Source organism: Stegostoma tigrinum, chromosome 26 (genome assembly GCF_030684315.1).
Source record: "Stegostoma tigrinum isolate sSteTig4 chromosome 26, sSteTig4.hap1, whole genome shotgun sequence".
NCBI classification, from domain to species: domain Eukaryota; kingdom Metazoa; phylum Chordata; class Chondrichthyes; order Orectolobiformes; family Stegostomatidae; genus Stegostoma; species Stegostoma tigrinum.
In genome coordinates, this window is record NC_081379.1 from 29,856,581 (window position 1) to 29,875,357 (window position 18,777).

Below are 18,777 nucleotides of genomic sequence, written 5' to 3' on the forward strand. Positions count from 1 at the left end.
TTGGTCTCCTTGTGTACACTTGTCCTTTTCAACTTTCATTTGATTGCCCCAACATTCAAATCCACTCCCTCATTCAGGTTTCTCGTCAGCGGCCTTATCTTGCACCATCCTCTGGAATCCTGCTTTAAGTGCCAGCACAAGTCTGTTGATTACCTGAATCGCTGATCTGGATTCTACAGGAGCCCCATCTTACCGCCTACCTCACCAGCCCTCCTCAAACCCTGACTGCTATCATGCAGTGATTTAATGCAGGATGCAGTATTAATTGATTTTGAGGCGAGTCTTGCACCTCTGTCTCACAAGGAAGTCCTGCCTGAGAACACTGCCTGCCCCATTTGGAGTGGTCGACAGCCCTATAGTCACAGCATCGCCAATAGGGAGCAGTGGCCTCTACTGGGGGTACAGGCAGTCCCACCTCTGCAGGGTCCAGACAACCTGCAGTTTGACTTGCTGTCACAGCCTGCCCTGCCTGCCCCACCATCCCCATTGTGGCGAAAATTCCCTACAGGTAATAAGATGAGGCTTTTAAATGGCAGTGAATGCACTACTAGGGGCCTCAATGGGTCCAAAGGTAAGTGAGCCTCCCGGCACCTTCCCCACACCCCATGAGATGTCGGGCAGTTCAGGTTAGGTGGTAGAAAGGTCACCTGTGTGCATTGTCAAACCTGCCAGTGCACTGGTGTGTAATCTATTCTATTGTCCTATTACAGCCACTCTGGCCACTAACACCACGGTACGTTCCCTAAAACTCACTGTCTTGTTACCTCTTCCAAAATTCTGTGGTTACCCCATCCTCCAATCAGCTTTCATAACTTGATTACTAGCCACCCACTATCCCAGAGGACTGCACTCACATGTGAGCGAGATGGCCAGCAGTGGAAGGTCACCACACTTCAGATGAGGAGTGAGGTTGACAATGTGGTACCTGCATGGTAACCTCAGCCAGTGCAGGAATTGAATCCACACTATTGGTAACACACTGCATCACAAACCAGTTATCCAGCCAACTGAGCTAACAGCCCCCAGCTACTAGCACCACTTAGTGTCTCAATTCACTTTGCTGAACTGCTTTGGGATGTTTTATTAAGTTGGAATTGGTACACAAATAAAAACAAGATGCTGTTATGTAAGGCTACTTTTTTTTAATCAATTTACTGGAAAAGTTGAGATTGTCTCTCAGATAATTCCCATTTGAAAATCTGATTGTTAGTGGCCAATATTATGAGTTTGGATGATTGTTTTCCATATGTTTCAGGAATATTTGGAATATCGAAAGGAGAGGAGCAAGATGTTGCTGTCTCGTAAAAACCAGCTACTGTTGGAGTTCAGTTTTTGGAATGAACCAGTACCAAGACCAGGACCTAATATTTATGAACTTAGGACATATTTTTTAAAGGTACATCACTCTAAGGGGGGATGTACTGTTCAGTATCTCATTAATAGTAGCACTATATTTAAAGCATAGGAAATGGATAGCTGCTGCAGAGAATTGTCATATGTCTGTCATGTTCTGTGCCTGTGAATTTCCTGAATGCCTGGCCACCAACTGAATATCACAAACTGCCTGAAAATGAACCTGTATCCTTCGACTGAAATTTTACGCAAATAACACATTGTGGAGCAATTTATGTGACATTCCAATTTTGTTAGAGGTACACTATTAAATTGCAAGTTTGAGATGGAATTTCAGTCTGGTTATGGGGCTAAGTTGGTTGCTTCCTTGTAAAGCAATGTTTGCTTTCTCCATCACAGTCTGTATCTAATAACACAGACATCTGAATGTTAGTCTCTGCTTGTCTCACTATGTATTACACTGACTTGAGGTGACTCATGCCTTTTTCTTTTGTCTCCTTTCTGTTTGAGAAGTAGCTCTGCACTCAGTTTCTCCTACTGAAAGAAATCAGTATGTGGGGAACTTGGAAACAGTTTCTCCTGACTACTGTCTCATGTCAGAGGCTTTAAAAGGCAAATCGGAGATGCTGCTGTGTATTGCCAAGAAATATTGCCAAGAAATATTAGTGTTAGGGCTTAGAAGGAGGGTGAGGGGCAATTCTTCTTTGACAACAAATCATTACCTCATTTTGAAATTGCAAGTAGAATAATGTATGATACATGCTTGATACCCTTGTGTACTTTGATCATTGATACACTTTGTATACACAAAGCAGACCATCAAACTGGCAAAAAAAATCAGTGCATTTATTAGAGGTTTGACAAGTGGAATGTACATGCTGTTTCTTGACTGTAAGTTACAGTGTACCTTTTTAATTATGGGGATGGAGGTGGAACTCAGAACATTAGTTGCTTAAAGTGATTTAAGTCATTTGTTTTAATTCAGCAATAATCAGTTGTTAAATGAATCTAACACTAACTGTGATTTATTTTCTCCTCGCTTTTAGCCGGGCACCATGATTGAATGGGGAAACAACTGGTAAGTAACTGTTTATAGATTTACTAAACTTGAATGGATTCTAAGTGTTATTTGACATTACTGGAATATGGGAGGCATGAGTGAAATTTGAAAAATCTAGTTGCAACACCAGCAAAACTAATGCAAACGTCAGTCTTAGGCCTGAACAATCAGTTTGGTGACATTAAAAAATTGAACAATTTTTCTGTTCATCAAAGTGATTTTTAAACAAGTCATCTTTGAAGATTGGTAAAATTAAATCTTGAAATGATGGCATCACTGCAAAGGCTAACATTTCTCATCTATCCCTTATTATCTTTGAGAAAGTGTTGGTGAGCCATCTTCTGGAACAGCTGCCATCACTAGTGATACAGATATGCTGCTGTTAAGTAAGGTGTTCCAGGATTTTGATCCAGCAACAACGAAGGAATGACAACAGAATTCAGGATAGTGTGTGACTTGACGTGGATTTTATAATATTCCCATGCACCTGCTGCCATTCCCATTCTAGGTGGTGGAGGTTATAGGTTTGGAAGGAGCAGTCAAAGATGTCTTGGTGAGTCGCTACCTTTTATCTTGAATACGATACACATTTTTCCACACTGGTGTGAATAATTAAATTGGAGGACATAAAAAATGGTAGACACCAGAATCTAAATAAGAAAAAAAAAGGAAGGGAAAGCTCAGTAAGGTTAAGTGATATTCTATCAGATGAAATAGAATCTCCTTTCTGGACGAAATGAGTTTAGATTAATGGTCACTGACCTGAAAGGTTAATCCTTGCTTCTCTCCACAAATACTGCCCGATCCACAAAATATTAATGCAATTCTTGTTCTAAGTTATAAGGCACCAGTCAATCTGGCTAGTTTATCGTGGTTAGTGTTGAGCTTCTTGGGTTCTGTCTGAAATGCACTGAACCACACGAGTAGGAAGTACCCAAGAATACACCAGTCTTGTGCTTTTTCAGACGGTAGAAAGGCTTTGGAGTATCAGGGAGTGAGTTACTTGCTGCAAAATTCCCAGCCTTTCACCTACTCAGGCCAAAGTATTTATGGAGCTGGTCCAGTTAAGTTCCCAGTCAATGGTAACAGTGGAGCACAATATTCATGTTCAGTGGATTCAACAATAGTAATGCTGTTGGATATTACTATCTGGGTGGTTAGACTCGCTTGTGTTTGGAGGTGGTCATTGCCTGCCACTTGTGCGGTGCAAATGTTAGTTGTCGGCTAATCAGCCCAAATCTGAATGTGGTTCACATCTGTCTGCATGTGAGTGTGGGTTATGACATAATCACAAAAAGAACATTGTGCGCTCAAGAGCTAGCATTTCCATTAATGATGGTGGGAAGATTTCTAATGAAGCACCCAAAGACGGTTGGACTCTAAGATGCTATCCTGAGGAACTCTGCATTCTGGAGCAGGGAAGATTAGCCACCAGCAACCCCAGATTCAACGGACAATGGCAGACAATGGAGAGCGTTCCCCAAGATTCCCACTGATTTCAGTTTTACTACAGCTGTTTACCACACTGGGCCAAATGCTGCATTGATGTTAAGGACTTGCAGCCTACCTCCAAAATTCAACATTTTCATCAATGTCTTCAGCCAAGCAGTGATGTCATCTGGAACTGGTGAAACCCAAACAGAATGTGAGTGAGTTATTACATCTTGGTAACAATTTGATGACACCAAGCATAATTTTTGCTGATGATTAAGAGGAGGGGCTGATGGGGCAGTAATAGCTTGGCTGAATTTCTTCTGCTTTTTGTCAATAGAGCACATATGGACAATTTACCTCATTGTCAGGGGAGTGCCAGTGTTGTAGATGCACTGGAGTAGCTTGGCTAGGGTGCACCCAGTTTTGAAATACAAGTCTTCAATATTACAACTAGAATGTTGTCAAACCTACAGCTTTTGCTGAATCATGTGCCTTCAGTCATTATTTGATATCACGTGGAGTGACTTGAATTGACTGAAAGTTGGTATCTGCATTGCATTGCTTCTAGATGAAGATGTTTCAAGCAAGTATTCAAACACAGTTCAATTTTAAGTGAATATGCAAACACAATTGTCTTGCCTTCTAAACGCATGCTTTGAGCAATGCCATCATTGAGGTTAGGAATAGTTGTGGAGCCTCTTCCTCCAATTAGTTGTTTGATTGTTCACAACCATTCTCCTCAGGATGAGCAAGGACTGCCAAGATTTGGTTTGATTCATTATTTGGGATTACTTAGGATTTATACATAGTTGGGGCGGCACGGTAGCTCAGTGGTTAGCACTGCAGACTCGCAGCGGCAAGGACCCGGGTTCGATTCCAGCCTCGGGTGACTGTCTGTGTGGAGTTTGCATATTCTCCCCGTGTCTGCATGGGCTTCCTCCGGGTGCTCTGGTTTCCTCCCACAGTCCAAAGATGTGCGGGCTAGGTGGATTGGCCATGCTAAATTGCCCGTAGTGTTCAGGGGTATGTGGGTTATTGAGGGATGGGATGGGTCTGGGTGGGATGCTTCAAAGGGTGGTGTGGACTTGTTGGGCCGAAGGGCCTGTTTCCACACTGTAGGGAATCTTTTAAAAAAAAAACCAGTGCTAATGTTGCAGCCCTGATTTGTAGCTTCACCAAACTGTTGCTTCATTATTAAATATCCCTGATGCTGCAATTGCCATGCTCTTCTAATCTCCTCATTATGTTAAAGTTGGTCCTCTGGCTTAAGAGTAGTCATAGAATGAGGACTATGCCAGGTTTTGAGGTTGTAGATTGTGTGGAATACAGTTCTTCTGATGGTCTGTAGTACCTTTATATTTATTTCACTTAGTGTTGTGGTACTGTTACACAAGAAGTTGATTAGCTCAGTTGGCTGAATAACTGGTTTGCGATGTTGAGTGATGCCACCAGCTTGTATCTAATCCCGACACTGGTTGAGGTTACCATGAAGACTCTCCTCCTCAACCTCGTTCCTTTCCCAAGATATGGTAACCCTCGGGTTAAACTGCCACCAGTTATCTTTCTCCAATGAAGTAGCAGCCTTATGCTCTGTTAGGACTATGGTTACTCTACAGTTACACAGTGCAATGTGTGTTATGTTCAGCGTAAAGATTTCCACAAAGATTGTGCGCTGGACCATTATTTTCAATAATGTCACAGATGGATGCTTTCGGACCAGATAGATTGGTAAAGATGATGTTAAGCAGGACTTGCCCTCATTTTGGTTCTCTCATCACATCTAGTAGGCCCATTCTGGCATTCTGAGCCTGTGCTTGGAGTTTAGAAGGTTTGGGGAAATCTCATTGAAACTTACAGAATAGTGAGAGGCCTGGATAGAGTGGACGTGGAGAACATGTTCCTGCTTATAGGAGAGTGTAGGACTCGGGAGCACCGGCTCAGAGTGAAGGGACGACCCTTAGAACTGAGATAAGGAAGAATTTCTTCAGACATGATAAATCTGTGGAAATCGTTACCATAGAGGGCTGTGGAAGCCAAGTTATTGAGTGTATTTAAGACAGAGATAGATGGGTTCTTGATTACGAAGAGGGAGAAGGCAGATGAATGGGGTTGAGAAACATATCAGCCATGATCAAACAGTAGAGCAGACCCGATGGGCTGAATGGCCTAAGTCTATTCCAATATCGATGGTCTTGTATGTCCTCCAGGTAAATTAGAATAGTGTTGTTACTGAGCTACTCTTGATTATTAATATTCAAGTTCACCAACCAGAGGACATTTAGTGCTCAATAGTGTTCAAAATGGATGAGCTCTGATTCATCAGCTGAATGAAGGGTTTCCTTGCCCATGAGTCATCGTAGGCTGTAGAGTCAATGTTGAAGCCAACCAGGGTCAATCCTTCTTGGTGATAGACCATTGTGCCAACGTTAGTGCAAAAGAACATTGCCAGGGATATGTGGTAGAGGAATTAGGCTTCTGTCTGAAATATGACTGTGAAAGTATGACCATGTCAGACTATTCCTTGATCAGTTTGTGGCACAGCCCACCTATGCCCCAAACCCCCAGCTGTCATTGAGATGGATATTGTAGTACTGAGTGGGAGTGTTGGAAATATGCTTGGGTCAAGACCAGTTGTTCTGTTCATTGTTTGTTTTTAATCAAACTGAAAGTGTTATGATATACCTTCGAGGCAGTTGGGACTCAAACTCAGCTCTTCTGACCCAGAGGTAGGGACACTAGCACTGCATCCCAACAGTCCCGTTCAGCTTTATTCTTCTTAGACTTTCTGCGATTGTTTTATACGATAGATTGATACGCTCAGATATTTCAGAGGCGAGTTAAGGGTTATCTGCATCGCACTTGATGCGGAGTCATGTGTAGACCAGACTAGATGGGGATGACAGTCTTTCTTCCCTGAAGGACGTGAGGGAACCATGTGATATTTTATGATAATCCATCAGGCTCATGGTCACGAAACTGAAACTTGTCAAGGTGATGAGGGTCTGCACTGCCAGCAGGATAGCTTGCAAGAGCTCCATGCTGCAGTTTTGTCAGTCAGACACTTCTCAGTGGTTGGCTCTTCCCAGTGTGACGGGCAGGGGTGTATGTCTCCCTGCCATGAGTTCCATTAAACAGCAGGATGGACAAGGAGCTGGTGACTGTGGCAGGTACAGCAGCAACCCAAATCCTAGGATCACCTCTAGATCCTAGGCTAGAGGTGAGTGGTAATAGGAGGCATGGGGAGGTTGATAGCAAGGCTAGGTAGATCTCAGTAAAACCTCTTCCTGATACCAGGCCTTTCAATCAGTTATTGAACCTGAATGTTGAGACCCCCTGCTCACCCTGGGTTAATAACAGCGGTAGCAAGATGGAGCTGATAATCAGGCCCTAATTATCACTTTTAAGGCCTCAATTGGCAGTAGGCCTGTGAGACGATCAAGGGGTCTCCATGCCCAGGAATTAATTGGAAGTGGGATGGTAGGGGAATCCGTACCCACCCCTTCCTGCCACCAAAACTATCTCAGGGCACAAAATTTCACCCACAACTATGGACATTAGCATTTATTTCAGATTTAATTGTTAACCCATTTAAGTTATGATTTCCAGCTGCCCTGTTGGAATTGGAATTCAAGTTTCCTAATCATTGACCATACCCCACGTTTCTCTGCTAGCAACATAACCACTATTCCTGGGGTTGTCTGCAGGTAATCCCCCCAGTGTATCCATCAATTCTCAATGTTCATCAAATTTCAAGCTGCTTTCAGTCAGTGTCACTCAGTTTATACAGTTGTTTGAACTTACACTACTGCACTACAATTCTTAAATCAGTTTTTTAAAAATGTCCACAAACACTGGGAGAGGAAACATTTTTAGGTTCTTGAAGGAAAAGGAAACTTTGTATGTTTTCACTTCAGTTTTAGAATGATGAAATCTCTGATCTTAAATTGAGGTTGTAGACATACTCGCCGAGCCGGTGGGTTCGGTTGCAAATGTTTCATCACCCTGCTATGTAACGTTGTCAGTGCGCCTCCGGTGAAGCATTGATGTTCTGTCCTGCCTGTTATTTATATGCCTCGGTTTATTGGGGTGTTTGGTACCACTTCCAGTTCTGTTTCTCAGTAGTTTGTACACCGGGTCGAATTCAATGTGTTTGTGGATGGACTTTTGGTTAGGCTACCAGGCCTCCAGGAATTCCTTTGCATGTCACTGTTTGGTTTGTGCAATTATTGAAGTGTTGTCCCTTTTGAATTCGTGTCCCGCTTTGTCTGTGTATAGGGAGACAAGTGAAAATTGGTTGTGTCTCTTGGTGAATAGTTGGCATTCATGTATCCACACAGCCAATTTTCTTCTGGTTTGGCCTATGTGCCTATGTGGTGTTTCTCTCAGTCCTTGCATTGTGTTTTGTATATTACCTCAGTTTTGCTGGTTTTGGGTATAGGATCCTTTACCCTCATCAGTAGCTGTTGAAGGGTGGCTGTTGGATTGTGGGCTACCCTGACACCTAGGGTAGGGGTCTAAGTAGTCTTATTGTCATCTGTGAAATGCCCTTGATGTACAGTAGGGTGATCAGAGAGTCTGATCGTGTTGTGTTTTCCTGTTGTGGTAACTACAGATTGTGCTTTTCAGGTAGACTCCGCTTAGGAGCTCCTGTTCTGCTTAGTCTGGGTTGCTGCAATGTGTTGTGGCTCGTTTTAATAGTTCCCTGATGCAGCTTCGTTTCTTGGCATTGGAGTGGTTGCTTGTGTATTTGAGTATTTGGTCTGTATGTGTGGTCTTTCTATACACGCTAGTCTGGAGTTCCCTGTTGTTTTTGTGTTCTACCATTGTGCCTAGGAAGGGTAGTCATTGTTCTCTTCTTCTTTTGTAAACTTCATCCCAGTGGGGATGTTGCTTATAGAAGAACACCACCGACACATAAACAACATCCACAAGCCGAGTTACAAATCTTCTCAAACTCTGATCTTACATTTATACACGTAACTGTGTGTATAATAATATAAATTTTTATTATCCCACTGTAACCTATTGCAAAATGTATAAACTCATTTAATAAATCTATTTTTACATCTCCATAAGGTCTGTTCTGCCATTCAGTGAGTTCATGGCTGATCTGAAACCTTCAACTTTGCTTTCCTGCCTTTCCCCGTATTCCTTGATTCCCTTATTGATTAAAAATCTGTTTATCTCAGCCTGGAATACACTTAAAAATCCATCCCAGACAGCCGTCTGTAGTAAAGAATTCCACTGATTCATCCCTACCTCTGTCTTACATGTGAGAGCCCTTCTTCTCAGATCATGCCCTTTGGTCCCACACTGTCCATGAGGGGAAAACGACCTGTCTGCATCAACCTTGTCCCTGCCCCTAAGAATCCTGAATGTTTTACTTGTCATTCTTCTAAATTCCAATGAGTACAGGCCTGACCTACTCAATCCCTCCTCATAAGACAGTCCCTCCTGCGAAAAGAATGTGTTGCTTCATGTCCTATAACTCTATGGATCATTTATGGATGTGAGTTTGCACGCTGAGCTGGAAGGTTCGTTTTCAGACGTTTCGTCACCATTCTAGGTAACATCATCAGTGAGCCTCCGACGAAGCGCTGGTGTTATGTCCCGCTTCATGGTTCATTTATATATTTATATACACAGAGCTTTTGTTTGTTGATTAAACACAGCATGTGTTGTATGGCTGTAATGAAAGAAAATTGAACCACACCATGCAAGTATATTTTCAGAGAACTTGGGGAGTAACCAAGCTCGGAACACACAATACCTCTTCAGCCAATATTTCATGAAACATGTTGAGGCTGGAAATCTTTCAAATAATCTTTTGTATCTCTTCTCAAAACCAATCATTGTTCTTTTTCTAGAATTAGAGGATTTCCAATGGTGTTGATCATCGATTCAGTATTTGTCAATTACAATAAATCTCTGTCCCTCAGCCACACCAAGTAAATAAATAGTTTCTTTTTGTTGTGCACTCATCCCTGTGATGTATTTGCAGAGTCTGTGTAGTATAATAATTGTCAATTGAAATTGCTATATTGGCTCACTAGGAGGTAGAGTTAAGTTAGTGGACACAATGAAAATAGCCTTTTGCATTATATCCTTGCAGAGTCTGATTTGAAACAGTGGGGCTGAAGATCCAGAAGGAATTCCATCAGTTTCCTGCCAGAGTTCCAGCCAGATCTGGTGTTTTTCTTAAGGAGCATGCCATGTTTTTGCTGCTGGGCAAATAGACAAATAATCCCCATGGTATTCACAATTTCTGCAAAGTACTTCCTCTGGGGATGATAGCTGTTCAATAGAAAAATGCAACTTTTGGGACAAGAAAGTAAGTAGTAGTCACAAAGAAAATCATACTGGAAAAGAAATAGTACAGGAGTTGAGAGCGACAAAGGTAGACAAACAGGAGGCTGGAAGAACACAACAAGCTAGGCAGCGTCTGAAGGAAAGTAGAAGAGGGTATCACCTGGAACATTGAATTCCCCTTTCCTCCAGATGCTGTCTAGCTTGTTGCTGGAGAAACTCAGCTGGTCTGGCAGCATCTTTGGACAGAAAGCAGAGTCAACTGAGTTCAGAGGAAAGGTCACTGGTCTCGGAATGTTAACTGTTTTCTCTCCACAGATTCTGCCAGACATGCCAAGTTTCTCCAGCAATTTCTGATTTTTGTTTTGAGAACAATAAAGTGACTGATCTGACTCTGTTGAAAATGAAGAAATCAAATTAACTCAAAACTGAAGTTAATACTCAGCCCTTAAAGCAGCACTTTAACAAAAAGCACATCTTAAAGAAAGTTGAAATGACAATGTCATTGCCAAGGTTAATGATGTATGCCGGCCGTTGTGGGCCCATTGATCACAGAGTGTTCCCTCTAAGCTTTGTGGCCTTGCAGCCCCTCCGAGTTTCTGCACTCGCTGTCTGAGATGGCCAATGTGCTGATGTATTGATTGTTGGTTTCAGAAGACAATTCAGTACATGGATCTCCAACATCTGCACATAACAGTGGTCACTACGCCGTCCTTTTCCTTCTGAGACACCTGAATGTAGATACAACCACAGAAACCAGGCAGGTAGTCAGTCAGGTAAAGAAACCACCCACTGCCTGGAGCTGTTTGTGGCCACCATTGGCAGGCCTAGAACCAGATTCACGGGCAGCTCGGCCATTTTGCACCAGTTGGCCATAGATTAGGAGGGTGAGGCTGAATTCCAGGCAAAAACTGAGGAGGAGCCCCTTCCATATGGTTAAAAAGGGACTGTACTACAGCACACGCCAGGCAAACATGCAACATGGACATCTGAAGGCCACAAAAAGTACATACAGCCTGGAAGTCCACTTGAACTGTCTATGGCACAGGAATTCTGTGTGTGACACCCTCCACATCAGTCAAGTCCTGAAAGGTCAAGGGGAGGGCTCCTGCATAGAGAGCTCTTGCTGGGGGTCCCCTACCATCTCCAGACATAAGGATATGACATCAGTGAAGGGTATACAGCTCCAGCCTGTACAGGAAACCCTTCCATACGATGTGAGGTAACACAGAACACAGCCCTGTTTATCTTGAAGGGGGTGATGCTGACCTACTCAGTACTAAAAACAAGAAGTATACATTCTTGCAGTTCATTAACATGATATGAAACAATATTACACTTGTAGGTCAAAAAGAAGGAAATTAAAGTTTTTAAAAAGGTCCGATTTTATTGCAATGTCTAGTCTGTGCAGCACTGATGAAATTAAAACAAAGAAACCCTTTGTTGGTTCGGTGACTCATTGTTGCCGCACAGCACCAGGGACCCAGGTTCGATTCTGAGTATATAAAGTTTGCACATTCTCCCCATGTCTGTGTGGGTTTCCATCAAGTGCTCTGGTTTCCTCCCACAGTCCAGACATGTATAGGTTAGGTGGATTTTCCATGGGAAATGCAGGACTGCAGAGATAGGGTGGTCTGGCCAAAACGCTCTTCAGAGGGTCAGTGTAAACTTGATGGGCCAAATGGCTTCCACAGTGCAGGAATTCTATGATATTCAAAATTCTCTCATTGCCAAAAGTGGAACAAATAGTCTGTTAATTTGAAAATCTGTGCTGTTTGTGTGTTATTTTTCAACAGGCAGAGATTTGCTGATTGCCAGGCTCCCATCAGCTGATTTATTGAACAAATCAGAGCATCAGCTGAGTCAGTGGCCTTCTCTAAGCTGGCTTGTGTGTCTGTTTAAAGTTTCAAGTCACGCCACAAAGTCACACACGTACCGTCTCCAGACCCATTTGCCAGCTTTCCGGACCAAGTGCAGGAGTGGAAGGGAAAGGGAGGAATGAGTGACAGCAAAGCAGCTGGAACTGAATGTAACATGTCAAGCAGCTGGCTAGATAGTGGAGCTCAGACAGTTTTTTTTCTACGTGCATGGTGCTGCAGAGACTGAGCTGGGCCAAAGTACAGTCCTGCCGGGAAAGGTCACTTGAGAGTGTCTTTAAAGTTCTCTGTGAAGTTTAAATTCCTGCGAGTGTTTATGAGTGAGTCAGCTGCCAAAATGATGGAAACAAAAGCCACAAAAATTCTAAACCTGTCTGGCCTGCCTGTAGTCATGATCCTCCACAGCCATTGGAACAATCATGCCAGGCAAGGCCTTGGCAACAACCAATGAGGTGGTGCAAACAATTCTGTATAGTCATGTGACCAAAACTAGCCAATGAGTTTGTGTAACTGTAATATTTGTACAGCCATGTGATCAATGTTGATCAAAGAGATTTCCAGAAAAAAGGACATACCCTAATCACATTGGTTTGATAATATTCAAAAGTTCTCCGGTGACACTGTTGGGTAGTTCAGTGTGATATGGTTCTCCCACTCATTAGCGTGTTCTCAATCTCCAAGTGTCTCTCATACAGTGAATTATTTGGTGTACTCCATTAAGAGTACCACATGTTCAGGCTTATGTGAAATTAAAGATCTCTGTCTAAGAATAGCAGCAAACTTCTGTAAGCCCTCCTTCCTCTCATCGCCTTCAAAATCTGCCTTAAAACCTACTTCTTAGGTGGCATTTCTATGTCTCCAAAATTCCTTTGACTCGCTCCACCCCAGTTGTGGAACAATTGGCAGCATACTTGTGCTAATTCTGAAGAAGGGTACTGGATTCAAAATGTTGACTATTTCTCTCTCCACAGGTACTACTAGAGATGCTGACTTTATCCAGTGGTTTCTGTTTTTGTTTGAGATTTCCAGCATCTGCAGTTCTTTGATTTTATATTGTATTAAATGTCTGGATGAGTGCCACAATCAGGAAGCTCAACACTTTCCATTCAAATCAGCTTGCTAGATTGACACCTTTCCACTATCATAAAACATTCACTCTTCATGTGTCATGACGGCACTGCCTGTTAGATGTACTGCTGCGACTCACTGTGATTGCACAGTAAAGTACCTTTATTATCAAGAAGGACAAGGACCACAGACAAGTGGAAACAGCTCCACCTGCAGGTTACCCTCCAAGTCACGGTACCCTGATTTGGAGTTACAGCGCCGTTCCTTCATTGTCATGGGATCAGAATTCCAAAACGTCTTGCCATCAGTGCTGTGGGAATACTGGACCACATGGACTGCAGCAGTTCAAGAAGGCTGGTCCTTACCACATCCTGAAGAGAGCTACTAGGGATGTCCACCAATGACTTTCACGTCCTGTGAATGAATATTATTGAAATTACATTGAAAATGTTCAATCACGTATAATTTATTGAGCAGAGAATTTTGATTCCCATCTTCCTTCCTCAACCAAAACCAGAGCATCCACAAGCCAATCTTCAACAACTTAAAAATAAAGCACGAGAAAGATGCATCAGTGCAACAGCCTTTGTTTTAATAATATCAGTCTCCTATTTCAGCATCCTCTTTGAATCTCCACCATGATTTTGCATCTCTGTAACAATAGTCCAGAATAAAGATTTTATTGTGTTTTTTTTTTCCAGTTAAATTTATGTTCACGAACTTTCCTTCTCCAGTTTAGCTTGAAATACTCCTTTTTTAACCCAGTGTGCCACCCTGTGGAGTCCTATTGGAAACAGCCTTCAGTCACAAATACACCCATTGTCCATAATGCCCTGTTTACTGGCACTAGTCAATTTTGGATTTAACATGCCCCTTTCCCCTGGATCTCAATAACCTGTCATTCTAGTCTGCCATATGAGATATTGTTAAAATCCTTGCAGACTATGTGGTTTGATCTTCTCTCATGTTTCATCCCAGCCCATCCTTTATGCATTTGGCATTACTGTTTGTTTCTGTACTTTTTCCAATATTTTTGTGATTTTTGCTTCAAGGTGCCCAACTTTTAATACTACTGCAAATGTAGTTTTACCAATGCATATACTTCATTAGCACAATCTCTGGAAACTTTGTTCTCTACTGTCTGGCTTTATATTTAGTTGTACATTAACTACCTTACGACTTTGTCCAGACATTTGAAATGATTCATTTGCAATTCCTGTCTAAATCACAATATTTTGCACTGGAGCAGGAAGAGAGAATACATAGTAAGTGTTATGTAAAACATTGTGAATAAAGATTAATTGAAAACAAGTAATAAGAAACATCATCCCCTTTTCTTCACAATTAGAAATGCCAATAAATAGCCCATAGAAAATAGGATGGGAAGTAGGCTATTCAGCCCTTTGTGTCTGCTGAGCCATTCAGTATGATTATGATTGATCCTTCATCTCAGTGCCATGTTCCCACTTTCTACCCCTGCCCGTTAATCCCATTAGCCCCAAGAACTATATCTAACCTCTTCTTGAAAATATTCAATTTCTTGGCCTCAACAAGTTTGCCACTCTCTTTCACTTTCTCCTCCTCTCAGCCCTAAATGCTTTATTCTGTACCCTTAGATGGTGACCCCTGGTTCTAGACTCCACCACCATCGGGAATGTCCTTCCTGCATTTACTTCGTCTAGTACGTAGCCCGGACAATAGGTATTGCAACTTTAGTGTGTGTTAAAACTATTTAAATCTTCTGAATGTCCTTAGGGCGCGAGCCATTCGATTCCGTCAAGAAAACAACGAAGCTGTTGGAGGATTCTTTTCACTGGTTGGTGACCTATACGTGGTGCATCACCTTTGGGGTAGGTTGAATAAAATGATGTTTCCCAAAAATCTTTGAGAGTTCAGGGTAAATTTTAAATCTGCCACCCAAGCGTGGAGCTGGAGTTGTGAATCAGTTGAAAAAGCATCAAATTCTTTTAAGACCTCAGCAATAAATTGAAAACTATCCATCCTTATGGATTGTTCATGCTCTGATTGAACCAAATGTTTAATTTCTCAACATCCTTTCCATCAAATGAATCTGGCCCTAATTAGTGCAATTAATGATTTTGACTGTTTGGATTGTGGAGAATTATATTTGTCACACAAACTGACTTAAATGATTAAAATATTACAAGATTTATAGACATGATAGGATGCATGGTGCTTTATTTGTTCATTGCAAAACCTTGGAATATTGTAATAAATTCATTGAATGATCTTCTTCAATGCTACATCATTTATCATATCATGTCTTTCCTTCTTGAGAATACATCCAATTCCCTTTTGAAAGTTAGTAGTGAACCTGCTTCCAACACCATTTTAGTTGGTGCATTTCATATTTTAAGAATTTGCCTTGTTAAAACAAAAACTCTCCTTATCTCCCTCCAGTTCTTCTGGCTATTACCTTCAACCTGTATCTGCTGGTTGCCAACAGTTGATGAAAACAGTTTGTCCTTCCTCAGCCAACTAAAACCCATCATAATTGACACGTAATAAAAATACTTAATCTGATTTTTCTGTTTATGTCCCCAATCAACTCTAGCTTACAAAGACCTTGCATCCAGACAGGAAACACGGGATGCAGCCTGGCAAAAGCCTGGATGGGATGAGTGTGTCTATTATACAGGTAACCTAGAGTCTATCGACTAAGCATTGAGAACTTCCACAATAAATGCAAAAACAATTGAAAGTCTCAATAAAGTGGCAGCAGAGCTTTCTAACAACATGAAGATGAAATAGCGAGAATAAAAGAAATCCATTGAGATATCATAGTTAAAATAGCCAAAAGCCTGCTTTCAATTAAGCACCTTGTATTTAAAAAAGTATTCCCACAGCATACAGTTACTGTTAAACACATATGTAAATCTGTCAACTAGAACCAGAAATACATATGCAATTTTTTTTTGAGAAGGTGACTACACAGGTAGATGAGAGTAAACCGGTTGATGTGGTGTATATGGATTTCAGCAAGGGGTTCAATAAGGTTCCCCACAGTAGGCTATTGTATAAAATGCAGAGGAATGGAATTGTGGGAGATATAGCAGTTTAGATCGGAAATTGACTTGCTGAAAGAAGACAGAGGGTGGTAGTTGATGGGAAATGTTCATCCTGGAGACCAGTTACTAGTGGTGTACCGCAAGGGTCGGTGTTGGGTCCACTGCTGTTTGTCATTTTTATAAATGACCTGGATGAGGGCGTAGAAGAATGGGTTAGTAAATTTGCAGACGACACTAAGGTCGGTGGAGTTGTGGATAGTGACGAAGGATGCTGTAGGTTGCAGAGAGACATAGATAAGCTGCAGAGCTGGGCTGAGAGGTGGCAAATGGAGTTTAATGCAGACAAGTGTGAGGTGATGCACTTTGGTAGGAGTAACCGGAAGGCAAAGTACTGGGCTATTGGTAAGATTCTTAGTAGTGTAGATGAGCAGAGAGACCTCGGTGTCCATGTACGCAGATCATTAAAAGTTGCCACCCAGGTTGACAGGGCTGTTAAGAAGGCATACAGTGTTTTAGCTTTTATTAATAGAGGGATCGAGTTCCGGAATCAAGAGGTTATGCTGCAGCTGTACAAAACTCTGGTGCGGCCGCACTTGGAATATTGCATACAGTTCTGGTCACCACATTATAAGAAGCGTGTGGAAGCTTTGGAAAGGGTGCAGAGGAGATTTACTAGGATGTTGCCTGATATGGACGGAAGGTCTTACGAGGAAAGGCTGAGGGACTGGAGGCCGTTTTCGTTAGAAGAAGGTTGAGATGTGACTTAATTGAAACATATAAAATAATCAGAGGGTTAGATAGGGTGGATAGGGAGAGCTTTTTTCCTAGGATGGTGATGGCGAGCACGAGGGGGCATAGCTTTAAATTGAGGGGTGAAAGATATAGGACAGATGTCAGAGGTAGATTGTTTACTCAGAGAGTAGTATGGGAATGGAACGCTTTGCCTGCAACGGTTGTAGATTTGCCAACTTTAGGTACATTTAAGTCGTCATTGGATGAGCATATGGACGTACATGGAATAGTGTAGGTTAGATGGGCTTCAGATCGGTATGACAGATCGGCACAACATAGAGGGCCGAAGGGCCTGTACTGTGCTGTAATGTTCTATGTTCTACGTTTCTAGCTATGCTGCTGTATGTTATTGCCCTGTACAATCTGGTGCAGTACTTTCAAATAGAACAAGCCGTTTTTTCTTGTAAGATTGCCTGGATGGAGGAGGAATAATTGCTGCAATTCTGCAGAGTTTCTGTTCTAACGGTGCTTCATTCCATTTGAATAATACACTGAGCAATGATGGACAACAGTTCTGCTCCAACCTAAATGTGCAGTAAAGTTATTCTTGAATAAAGGTGTCATCAAAGTTCGTCTAAATAACTGTCATGATTCATGTTTTTGACCTCAGTTACATTTAATCCACATATAAAACAACAACTAGAAAGAAAAGATTTTGAATTCATAGAACCTACTGTGTGGAAACAGGCCCTTCGGCCCAACAAGTCCACACCAATCCTGAGAGCATCCCACCCAGATCTATCCCCCTATAACCCACCTAATCTACACATTCCTGAACACTCTGGGCAATATAGCATGGCCAATCCACCTAGCCTGCACATCTTTGGCCTGTGGGAGGAAACTGGAGCAAACCCGGGGAGAACATGCAAATTCCACACAGTCACCCGAGGGTGGAATCGAACCGAGGTTCCTGGTGCTGAGAGACAGCAGTGCTAACCACTGCGCCATTGTGCAATTGTCAGTAAACATCACCTCTTCTGACATTTTTGATTGAGAGAACCTCATTCACGAAGCCACTGACTGTAATTGGGCCTAGGACACTAATTTGACCACCTCAGAGGACAGAGATAATTGATCTCCACAACCATAACCGTCATGCTTTGTTTCTTGTTTGACTCTAAACAACTGTTTTCCTCCCAGTTTCAGTTTTACTGATCCTTATCCCCTATCCCATATGAAGTCTTGCTGACATATTACTAACCATCAAGATCATGTTCCACAAATCTACCATTTTCATCTTTCTGTCTAAGGCCTTCTTTGAGATGCCTGCAGTGATTGCATTATGTCCCATAGTTCCAGCCTTGAACTTCTTCCTTTGACTCCATTCTCTTGTGCCTGTCCTTCTTCCTTCAGCATACTCTTCCTTTGTCTAGGCCTCATATTCTGGAATTCGCTCTACTTCCATTTACTTTAAGGTCCTGGAAGAAAACAACATATTTGTAAATAAGGGAGATAACAAAGGTGTAGAGCTGGATGAACACAGGCCAAGCAGCAGCAGCAGAGGAGCAGGAAGGCTGACATTTCGGGCCTAGACCCAGGCCCGAAATGTCAGCTTTCCTGCTCCTCTGTTGCTGCTTAGCCTGCTGTGTTCATCCAGCTCTTCACCTCACTATCTCTCAGATTCTCCAGTATTTGCAGTTCTAACTATCTCTGAAACATATGTATTAAGGCAGGTATATTTACAATCCATTTAAAAGGCATCTGGATGGCTATACGAAGAGGATGGGTTTAGAGGAATATCGGTTAAATGCTGACTAGGGACTAGGTCAGATTGGGAATGTCTGGTCGGCACTGATGATTCAGACTGAAGGGGTCTGTTTCCATGCTGTATGACCTATGACCGTATATATCTTGACAA

General features: G+C 42.2%; 1 protein-coding gene across 1 annotated transcript in view; it reads left to right on the forward strand.

The window, feature by feature from the left end:
• The window catches only part of LOC125464356 (protein NipSnap homolog 1-like), a 42,963-nt gene that overhangs the window by 22,520 nt on the left and 1,666 nt on the right, over positions 1–18,777 (forward strand). The window contains exons 6-9 of the mRNA XM_048556681.2: positions 1,256–1,396; positions 2,400–2,431; positions 14,854–14,948; positions 15,674–15,757. Of these exons, the coding sequence (XP_048412638.1) occupies positions 1,256–1,396; positions 2,400–2,431; positions 14,854–14,948; positions 15,674–15,757 (352 nt within the window). The remainder of the gene's footprint in view (positions 1–1,255; positions 1,397–2,399; positions 2,432–14,853; positions 14,949–15,673; positions 15,758–18,777) is intronic.